Raw genomic sequence first — 12083 nt, forward strand, 5'->3', positions numbered from 1 at the left:
CAAGTTGCACCGCATAATTTTTTAAATACAAACGAAAAGTTTACTGTATCAATATTAATATTATTTTGAATATAATCAAACAATTATCCAACAACTTCTAAAAACCTGTTTCTATAATTTTCTCCTTTTTACAAGTGAAAAAAAACAGGGATAAAACCTGTTTGTTTATAGTTTGTATGTTTTTTTGTCAAGCAATGATTTGTCAATTCATCAGCACCTCAAGTGCTAAAAGTCCTTCAGGTCATTTACATTCAAACAAAAAAGACGAAATTTTAGACAATAAAATGACTGTTAATGAGCCCTCTAGTTTCTGTATAGCCACAGGGTATATTATTGTCTTAACTTGGGTGGAGTACTCTGACAAAGACTGTGATATTAATCTGATGGTTGACACTTTCTGTTACATTTTTGATTAGTATTTTTTAACAGGATTCTTTTGAATTCTGAAATTGCCACATTTTACATGAATGACTGGACACTCCCTTGACATTAAACTCTATGGTCAATTGCAAGGTCAGCTGCTGTTTTATAATTACACCAAGGTCAGATGAATTTTATAATTGTTTGATGCATTAATTGCTGATTAATTTGTGAAGCAATCCATCAATTTCGAAGTGACAGGGCTGTATTGAATTTGGAATTTTAGGTAAGTATCTCTCTCAGAGGAGGGCAAGTCCATATTTAGGGGTGGGAGGCAACTTAGTCCTCAAAATTGACAAGCAAAAAAATAGTTACAATTAGACTAATAACCAGGGGGGGGCAAAGGTGTGTGATTCCCACCCCCATTGCCAAATGCTAAAAAGTCTCCTTTTTTACCCAAAAAGTCCATTAGCGAGCATAAGTGAGTGAAAAATATAGCTTTTTTTTAGCCCTTTTGGTCAAAAAAGGTCCAAATTTTGAAAATAGTCCACTTTTTCAAAATAAGCCCCCCAATAAATCCTGGTTACGGGGCCTGGTTACAATAATTTTCACTAGTGCTCCTTTGTCAATGATGCAAAAGCTATGCACCTGTCAATTGCAGTCCCCACCCCCTGGGACCCAGGCAATAATGGGGACCTAGCCGGGACTTAGCCTGGGATGTAACAGCTCATTGGTTCCCCGCACTGCCGGGACATAGCCGGGACTTATACGGGGATGTAATGCATCTCGAAAGGGCCAGGGATCTACCCAGGATGTTATATAAGAGTCATCTCAACTGTGCAGGGTGGTAAGTGGGAGAAACACTGTCACTGATCTGTTCTATCCATTTACCAGGGGAATCCAGGTTCTTTGATATTATGATTTGAGTCTCGGAATGCATGCACATTTTGTGATCTTTTCAGGGACTTGCCCGGGGATGTACAAGAAAATATTGCCCACCCCGCAGGGACTTAGCCGGGACTGTTACATGTTTGTAACAGTTTACAAAATTACATCCCCGCCTAAGTTCCCGCTTCCAAATGGCAAATTTTTGTCCGGGGGTTGGGGGTGGTTGAAGAGTGTTGACCCCTGCAGCTGGCTAAGCTACTGCACTCACATTCACATGAAAAGAGAATGCAACAGCAACATACATGGGAGGCCAGGGAGGGGTCACCCCACAGCAGATCACAAGATTCATACATGTATAAAAAAAGGATTAAGTACTACAGAATACATTAAGACCCTAACCTATTCTAACACAGACCCTAACCCTAACAGCTGAGCCTAAAACATAGGGTAGAAGGTATTCTAGAATTACGTCCAATTTGCATAGGCAATGTGAATACAAATATTTTCGGTCCAATAATTATCTAAATTCTGTTTCAACACAAACGTCATGAGCGTTGAATTCATACAGCAAGTTCACACTACCACAATTCAAAGTTGCCATGTTTACTTTCTATTCAATAAATGTGAGAAAAGTTCACAGCATGGTCACCATGGGAAACCAACCAGGCACTGACACAAAAGCCTGTGAACAGATGATTATTCACAGGCAACAATTGAACCTTACTCAAGTTCTCAGCTGAACAGGGTTTTTTTCTTTTCACAAAAACAGAGATGTAGGTGTAGGCCTATATTTCTGGCCCCAAGTAATTTGAAAATTATTAAAGGTACTTCCAGAGATATGTTGAGGACCAAAAAAAACCCTGAAATTTTCTGCTGGGAAATACCCTTAACCCAGGGAAGTGCCAAAATTGTCTACAAACATCGTCTTTGGATTCGCATTCCCTATCGGACTTTATATTCAGGAATTCCTTATGCCTGGGCGGCATAATTATTACAAGGAATTAATATTTGTTTCTCTTGACATGGAAATGCAGTGTCAATTTATTAATTGTAAGGGTTACAATACATTAGTAAATATTCTGAACATGAAAAAAATAAAATTAAAAATGTCAGGTGTCAAAAATGTTATTTGGGATAAAAAAAAAATGGATTTCTGAATGTCCCTTTAAGGGGGTACTACACCCCTGGCCAATTGTGTGCCTATTTTTGCATTTTTCTTAAAAATTATAGCACATTGGTGACAAGTAAGATATGCATATTATAGGGCAAGGACTACAACTACTGCACTGGAAATTTTATTTCAACACAGACAACAGTTGTGGAGTTACAGTCAAAAATGAGGAAAACCAATATTTGAGAAATAAATCAATAACTACTTGCCTTGAGTTGCTGAATTTTCAGTGCAGTAGTTGTAGTCCTTGCCCATGTGCTATAATTGTTGAGAAAAATGCAAAAATAGGCACAAAATTGGCCAGGGGTGTAGTACCCCCTTAAGGGGTACAAAGGGGAAGTCATTTTATGGTTCATGCAAAAACATGCAAGTGACATGAATCAAAACCCATTCTATTAATATGGACTTGATTTTTCTTGTTCTGACACCAATTTTAACAAAACCCATTCAGAAAGTTTTGTTATTATTACAAGCCACTAAATTGTATCATTTTTTTTTAACTTGAAGTAACTTTGAAATGATGCTTTCTGATTGGTTCATGCCATCTGGATTCAACCAACCATAGGCTAACATCTTCCGCTTTGGTACTTTCATTGATAACTTCCTAGCAATTCCCAAAACAACCGAATGCTGTGTTGTGACTTTTGAAACTCCCCATGCCGCTTTTGTTATTCTATCACACTTTCAAACCGGTAAAGAAAATAACAAGTTAAAGTGACTGCTTAAGAATTCATTTAGTGGTTTACGTGTAGGATGCCAATTTGTTTTTCAAGTCATTCAAGGAAAAAAATAAAAAGTGCTGTCAATTACAATAAATTACATTTCTATGTAATAACATAAATGGTGAAATTTAATCAAAAGTGAAAAGTAAAGACTTCAAAAATGCCCATACACCTGCATTTATATTTTATTACAGGATCATTTTGTAGAATTTGCACAAAATTTCAAGCTGCAATTTAAAATTTTACATAAAAAGATGAATTTGAGAAAAATTTCAAACCACATGATGTTACCTTTGACTATAAGAACAGGCCTATGTTGTGTTTAATACAAATGCAAGTATCCTGATAAAGTAGCCTTAATGTCACAGACAAAACAGGCGAGGGCAGTATTTAAACCAGTTTCCAGATCACTGACACATCCAGAGGGTGCCAGGTGTAATATGAACAAATACATGCTCTTGATTTCCATCAATTTGAGAGGTATTTTTTCCCATCATGTTAAATATCAAGAAGACAACAATTAGCACCACATTTACCAGACTGACCCCTGAAATTTCATTGAAATCTCAACTTAAAAGATCCTGTTCATAAATGTGATGTGGACTGGTGCTTTTTTAGTAATGTTTATGTATGAAGTTTGTGTGGTGTCTTTAAAACTAAACACTCAATTTGTATCAGGGTTTTTGTGTTAATAGATTTTGTATTCATACATACGCGCTATATAACAGCATACATGATTGGTCGATAGGCGGGCATAAACAATGTGTGTGCCCGGCTTTCAGGTCGTAAACAAGTCTCGCTAGAACCGATGGACTCGCTAGCAGGATATATGTATGTATGCTCTCAAGCTATTTACGCAAGCGCGAGTGATGTACGCGATGATCGCCCACAGCATGCAGAATGTTGAGTACATGTATATAGACAACTTGGCATGTGACGTAATTGCCCGGCAGTATGCGCATGCATTATGACAATTTCCATTGTTCTTTGCCCTGCAGTGTGCGACGCATCGTAGTTTGCTAAGGACACGTGCATTTTAAATCGCCGCTACATTTCATATAATACAAGAAAGCCATTGAACAGTGTAGCGGCTCGTTCAAGCATATCGATAGACGAGTACCTCACCTTTGTTGATAAACAGTAATGTCAAGTGGTCTATATGAATGGGGTTCATTCATAAACTCAACCCAGAAAGTATCGAAACGATTATAGATGGTCAGATATATCGGGAACTGAAATATATAGCAAAAATTTATTTAATGTATATAAAGCGCATTTTGATACCTCTTTTGTTGCTCTACAATGAACAATTATTTAGTCATGAAAATATATATAAATGAACCCCTAATTCTTAACATTTAACTGTAGTTTCAGGCAATGGAAGTGAGAGAAAAATGATCTTACAAATGCAGGATAGTTGCCAACATGATGGGGTAGAAACAGTGTTGTAGTCGAGGACCTCATGTCCGAGGCCAAGGCCAAGGCCAAGGACTTGGTGTCCGAGGCCAAGGCCAAGGCCAAGGACATGGTGTCCGAGGCCAAGGACAACCCTCCGAGGCCAAGTACTTTTGTCTCCGAGGCCAAGGCCAAGGACCAAGGACTTTCATAATAATGAACCATACTAAACCACGATCGATCTGGGGGGGGCGGTCATATTAATATCATCAACATAAGGCAATTTTATATGCACATTAAATAACGCTGCACAATAAGCCTATTTATAGAACTTTATAAAATAAACATGCCTAAATTGGGCTCTTTATCCTAGTTTCGACCAACAAAACACAAGTATGTTGTATTTTCAAACTTGTTCATTTTATCGGTTTGTTTCTTAACTAGACCAGCAGATGGGTCCATATAAGTAGTGAAGATTATAATATAACACGCTATGTGTTTGATCCTCATATCTACCATTTTGATGTCAAAAAGCTACACAGTTATGTGGTATATATATATATCAGTGGCGTAGATTTCTTGTTGACATTGAGTGGGATGGAGTTGAAAAATTTTCTTGAAGTAATGTGAATCCAGCAGCTTATAACAACAAATAAGTTGATGGTACAAATGTGCGTGAAAAAATGTGCCATATTGAAGCAAAACTGGGGGCTAAAATGGCCAAATAATTAGGTTGATTTGGTCAGAAACCCAATGCAGGCATCAACATTGGGGGGTGAGTTTATGAACCATCCCCACTGGCAAAATATTGGGGGATTTATCCCCCCAATCTACGCCTATGGTATATATGCGACAAAGCAGCCTAAAATGGGCATCTATCTTAAGATCAAACGCAGCAAAATGTAGCTGATGAGATTTAAACCAAAAAAAATCAAATTAATTTGATCACAGTTAATCGAAACATGTCCTACAGTAGCTTCCAATGAGTTTCTTAAATTATTTAAAGAACCTCTTGTGTCTATTCAATATTCCTATTTGAGGGATCATATTGGCTGAGTGGAATTTTAATATAAAACCACATTTCTGGCCTCCATGTGTATATTTTGCAAAAGGCAAAGATAAATGTTAAAGTGCACCAAAATAAATATGTTTTTGTATTTCAATCAGGTACAATAAAAAGCTATCCGTGTCATGTTTCTCAGAAAAGTTCCAATTGATAAACTAAACAGCAGATTGTGTAACTCTATACATTTGCCTGCTTTTTTGATGATTTTGCCTGTCCTTGTCGTGTCCTTGTTGTCGAGGACCAAGGACTTTTAGGTCAGAGGCCAAGGCCAAGGCCAAGGACTACACATCCGAGGCCAAGGACTTCATGTACGAGGACCAAGGACTTCAAAACCTGTCCTCGAGGAGTCCTCGAGGCCAAGGACAGTACTCGAGGACTACAACACTGGGTAGAAACCATCATGTCACAGTAGCACATGTACTTTGTGTCAGACCACTAGTAGTTTACATACATGTATGAAGTCAGCAGTGTATTTATTTACCTTTTTAGAATTGCTGCCCAACATACTACAGAATGTTAAATTCACATACATGTACTATAAATACATTAATAATAATGATAATACATGTAGATGCATAACAAAGTTACTTTCAAGCATACTTCCTCAAAGCTTTATTAATCACATTACATGTACATTGTATTACCAATTTTCAACACAGAACATGCATTTTTGTATAAATTATAAATTAGGCTATCCCAATTTCAAAGTTTGTCTCAAAGCTCACCAACCTAAACCTTTTTTAATTATAAGTATTATTCCAACCTAAACCTTTTTTAATTATAAGTATTATTCCAACCTAAACCTTTTTTATTATGATTTTTATTTATTTTTAAAAATTATGTATTAATACATGTTATCAGTGTGCTATTATTTTTTGAGAAAAATGCAAAATAGTCACAACTTTATCAAGGAGTGTAGTACCACCTTAAGGGGGTACTACTACACCCCTCGATAAATTATGTCTATTTTTGCATTTTTCTCAAAAACTAAACAAACAGTGGTAACAAAAGTTATGTATATTATAGGGGCAAGAAATTCAATTGCTACAATGGAATTTCAGTGACTCAAAACAAGCGGTTCGTTATTTATGATCAGTAATAAGGTACCGTTAGGATGTACCTCATTTCCTATCATATATACTGAACCGCTTGTCTTGAGTCTCTGAAATTCCAGTGTAGTAACTGGATTCCTTGCCCCTATAATATACATAACTTTTGTTATCAGTGTGTTATTATTTTTGAGAAAAATGCAAAAATAGTCACAAATTTATCAAGGGGTGTAGTACCACCTTAAGTCTGCAACATTCTTATTGCTGACAATGTATGATTTGAATACACTAGATAAACAATGTGCACTTCCAGCTGTTTGTTTTTTTCTTTGACTTACAGCTACCATTTGTGACTAAAATTTATTTCGGCAATCCAGCATGAATAAATACATGTACGTGCACATGGAAGCTTTGAGACAAACTAATACAAACAAATTAATGGGGAATGTCCCTTTTAGTGATAACAGTAAAACAATACATTCCTGTATACATGTCATAACTTTATGAATTGAATATTTTTGAGCAAATTATAAATGTGGATGTGGTTAAGGGGTACTACACCCCTCGATAAATTTGTGTCTATTTTTGCATTTTCTCAAAACTAATAACACAGTGGTAACAAAAGTTATGTATATTATAGGGCAAGGAATCCAATTACTACACTGGAATTTCAGTGACCCAAGACAAGCGGTTTGTTATTTATGATCAGAAATAAGGTACCGCTAGGATGTACCTCGTTTCCTATCATATATACTGAACCGCTTGTCTTGAGTCACTGAAATTTCAGTGTAGTAATTGGATACCTTGCCCCAATAATATACATAACTTTTGTTACCAGTGTGTAATTATTTTTTTTGAGAAAAATGCAAAAATAGTCACAACTTTACCACATGGGTGTAGTACCCCCTTAAGTACAGTCGAAATTTTCAGGTGACCTGATAACAGTCTTGTAGACTCCTAAAAGTTTGAATCGGCCCCATCTTTGTTGAAATGCGTTGTCACCCAACTTCCATAATGTTTGGCTATGACTGCATTCAGCATTTTAAATAAAAATCTAAAGGCAAGCAGGATAATACAGTATACTGACCATAGACATTTCAGAATCTCTTCATGTACAATGTACAGTAAAAAGGATTTTGAGGTAAAACACCAAGTATAAAACTTGCTGTAAACAAGGCATTTCAAATATACATGTACAAAACGTATATTAAAGTTTAAAATGAAAATGTACAATTCAACCGAAACAAAAAAATCAATTAAAAAAGTGCAGCGCAGTAGATAAAATTATAAGCAAGCAAATCAAATAACATGGTACGCAAAATAATATGCAAACCGATCATGTCATTATTGTACAATGTTCCTGTACATACAGCAGGTGTTTGTCGCAGGTGAAAATCAACTTTTTGCCCATTTTTGGAATCAATAACTAAAAAATTAATCCATATTTCACTTTTTTTTTCTCTCAAAACAAATGGTAAAATTTTCCAGAAAGATTTTAAGGGGGTACTACACCCCTGCCCAATTTTGTACCTATTTTTGCATTTTTCTCAAAAATTATATAGAGCATTGGTGACAAGTAAGATATATATATTATAGGGCAAGGACTACAACTACTGCACTGGAAATTTTATTGCAGCACAGACAACAGTTGTGGAGTTACAGTCAAAAATGAGGGAAAACCAATATTTGATCAATAAATCAATAACTACTTGCCTTGAGCTGCTGAATTTTCAGTGCAGTAGTTGTAGACCTTGCCCCTATAATATACATATCTTACTTGTCACCAAAGCGCTATAATTTTTGAGAAAAATGCGAAAATAGGCACAAAATTGGCCAGGGGTGTAGTACCCCCTTAAGGCAATAAAGCAACAGCTTTAATTCAGAAATTAAAGGCATGAGTTTTCATTGCTTACTACATGTAGGCTACATGTAGTGTAGGGCACTCTGATGTGCAACATGCATCAAATTCAAAATCTAAATTAAATATCAACTTGTTATTATTATATTAACTTACGCTTCTTAAATATTGGCTAGTTATCAGCCCAAGGGTGAAAATAACAACTTCTCTACCAGGACTTAATTTAGGAAAAAGTTCTGGTTCACCTAAATTTAGTCATAACCAAGATTCACATTATTATGCTTGACAGAACTTGTTTTTTTAGCAACAGTCCATATGTGACACGATCTAGTCCATGGGGCCAAAGGCAGCAAATTAGAAACTGAGATAAAGGTAAAAATATGGAGTAAAAAATAAGGAAATACATAAGAAAATAGACTTCGAAAAACTTCATAACTTTAGAACTAAGTATGCTACACCTTAGGTGTTTTCAGTAAATGATAGCCTATGATTCTAAAATGTAATAATTACAGTTAACTCAATTTTCAAAAATGCCTCCTTTGGCACCCATGGATCAGATCGTGTCACATATTACTAAAGCCAGAGCGGTTTATTCCGATGGCATCTAGTTCAATAGCTCCAATTCAATAATATAATATAGCTCAAATTATGACCTCAAATTGGAAAGAAACCTCATTTTGGTTCACTATTCATTCATTCATTCATATTTCCTGTCCAGGTTTGGATATGGCCAATTCCACCGTTACGGACGTTACAGATACATGCAACTTGCAACTTTTAAGTGAAAAGCACACATGTTTGCTGTTAGGATAACAGTTTATTTCTTAGTATGCTACTAGTACACACTCTAATGTTCAATATAATGAAGCAATTTTGTTTTGGCTTTCTTAGTTAATTAGCTACAGAAATTAGAAACGAGCGTTACGGACGTTACGTGAAAGTGCCTGCCTTTTTGACAGATGGTACATATCCTTAAATCTCCATTCAGTTCCATGTTTTATTTTTTAATTTTAACTATATTGAGTAAGCCCTGACTCCATTCTACATGTATGTAAACATGAAAAGCAAGTTTGAAATTAATACTACTGTATCGTCCTACACTGTTGATTTAGTGTTACGGACGTTACATTTTATCTCAAATGTAACGTCCGTAACATTTTTCACAATGAAAAAAAAACTGTCAAGGTACTTCCTCAGATTTTTCTTTACTACAGTGGAAACTCATTATAACGAAGTTGTCAGGGACAGAGAAATTAGTTCTTTATATCCAAATTTCGTTATATCAGGGTTGTAAAAACAATAAATAACAAAAGAATTTTGTATCTTGGTTCTGGAAAAATACTTCTTTATAACAGGGTTTTTCTTGTATCCGATTTCGTTATAATGAGGTTTTACTGTATCTTGAAGTAGGTCTGACATTTATCTATGGAAGCATGGTTAGCAAATTTGAAATAAATGCTCCTATTTTGAGAAATAATGTTCCAAAATTTTGTTACGGACGTTACAAAAGGCACTTTTGGCGTGGAATTGGCCATATGGTGACATGCGATGTTTCTGTGTAGCCTGGTATTGTGAACTTATTCTCAACCAGGTACAGTACCGGGATACATGTATGTAGGCAATTTTTTATTACTTCCGTGGTCTGTGCTATGGCCAAGCCTACATTAGCGTAAACACAGAGGTGATAAACATTCACGCTGATCGGCCGTTCAATGGTCTTGGCAATAAGACGGTTTACCCATTGGTTCGTCAGCACGTAGAAGGGGAGGAGACTTCGTCACTTTTACACAATTGCTAATTACCAGCGTGCCTGGACCATGGAAGAAATAAAAAATTAACTTTATCGGGCCCAAACTAGGATTATAGCCCATTTGTTTTCACCCTTGGTTGCAAAATATAGCGTATTGTCTGTAATAAAGTTTTTCACTACAAACAATTTACAAGAAATCAACTGATAAAAGCAAGCACAAAACCAAAGATAACTCCTATGCTAGGAACAACCCAAAGTTCCCATTTTGGATGCCGACTCTGTTCAAAATTATCCAGAAGACCCTGCCAGCCTCCTCTACATGCAATCCAGTGAGCCAAACGTTTACGGATAAACTTCTGCATTGTTTCAACAATGACGTCAGCAAACTTGATTTGTCCTTGCTTGATGCAATCGACTGACAGCATTGCCGCAAAGATGAAAAGTGAAACGATACGGGCCCATGTGATGCTACTATGAAATATTTCTGAGGCAACTGAATTGAAAATACTTTGAATTTGTACTGGCGTCTGGTAAGAAACTTTGAGGTAGTTACCAACATCTGCAAACAGGTTTGGATAACAGTTTTCAAACACAGCTGCTATGGTGATCAGTTCTTTGGAAACATCTGTTGGACCAAGTCTTTTTTCAGTTTCAACGTTTGGTATAGAGTTAACATTTGCCGGATCCGTCTGATCATAAATGTCCCGGTCCACCAAACCATTTTCTTTCAGCTTTATGAATATGAAATCTCTGCACAAAGTTTTACTTTGGTGAACTACTTGGTCTTCCATCTGTGACTTTGATGGTCTTCCCAAAGAAAAGAAAATATCTTTCAACATAGCCATGTCACAAAATAACTAACAATACAAATAACTAAAAATAAAAATGGATTTTATGTGGGGAGAATCGGACATTGATGCCCATCTAGCATCTTTCAGTCTACTTGCTGTGCAAGTTCACCTCAGTGTTCGCAGCACTCAGTCAATGAAAAACCAATTCATCACAATGAAAATGCGGTAGTGTTTGTGACCAAAAAATGAATACGGTGTACGTGTTTATGATAAAGTCAAAGTCACACTTTCTACAAATCTCATCGCACACCTGATTCCTACTGGTCTATATAGATAATACATGTACAGCTCTCTACTCATAATCACTTATTAGTTTGACAGTCTCCATTCCATTTTAAATCAGCCCAACTTGTCACATGTCATAGTTTTTGTACGCTACATTGTCCAACTAATTTTAATGTATGTGCAATCATATTCATCATAGATTCAATTTACTGCCCATTCCACCTCCTCCAGAACGATTGGTTTCAAGTCTATTAACAATAAAGTTTGTAGTATCAATGTATCTTTCTACACAGTTCACCAGGCAGCTTTCTGTTTTGGCCTCTAGTCTAGGACGTAGCGTACTGCCTTCAATGCATGTCTCCCAACACGTATCGGTCAGTGAAAAGACAAGCTGTTGAAATTTCTGCTTCTGCGTTTCAGCTTGTATGAAACGAGTAAGTTCTGGATCACCACCAGATGGTGAATTATCGCCCAAATTCATTCTACTGTATAAATCGGCTGCTCTCAGTTCACCTGGGAGGAGGATATTGTAGGAAACACGGTAGAATTTGACAAATACTAGCTGAAAACTTCACGTGTAAGCTTACGTTACGTACCACACTTGCATGACTTGTTATATCCGGAAGTAGATTAGTAAAGTTGACCCGAATTGACCTGTTTATTGGACTGATCTATTTTTGTATAGGTACAATTGTTGAGTTTTCATTTTTGTTGACAGGTTTTTCATTTTTTTACTCTTTTAAGATGG

At 36.2% G+C, this 12083-nt stretch overlaps 1 protein-coding gene across 1 annotated transcript; it reads right to left on the reverse strand.

Moving 5' to 3' along the window:
- Window positions 1-10431: 10431 nt before the first annotated feature.
- On the reverse strand, window positions 10432-11533 carry LOC140160582 (bcl-2-related ovarian killer protein homolog B-like). The gene has a single exon (XM_072183823.1). It carries the CDS (start codon window positions 11102-11104, stop codon window positions 10457-10459), a length of 648 nt encoding a protein of 215 aa, XP_072039924.1. The 5' UTR covers window positions 11105-11533; the 3' UTR covers window positions 10432-10456.
- Window positions 11534-12083: the final 550 nt, after the last annotated feature.

This window comes from Amphiura filiformis, chromosome 9 (genome assembly GCF_039555335.1).
Source record: "Amphiura filiformis chromosome 9, Afil_fr2py, whole genome shotgun sequence".
Lineage (NCBI taxonomy): Eukaryota > Metazoa > Echinodermata > Ophiuroidea > Amphilepidida > Amphiuridae > Amphiura > Amphiura filiformis.

What these genes read in the sequence shown, in the direction of transcription:
- LOC140160582 (XM_072183823.1), bottom strand. Translation starts at nt 11,104, where the DNA reads ATGGCTATGTTGAAAGATATTTTCTTTTCTTTGGGAAGACCATCAAAG.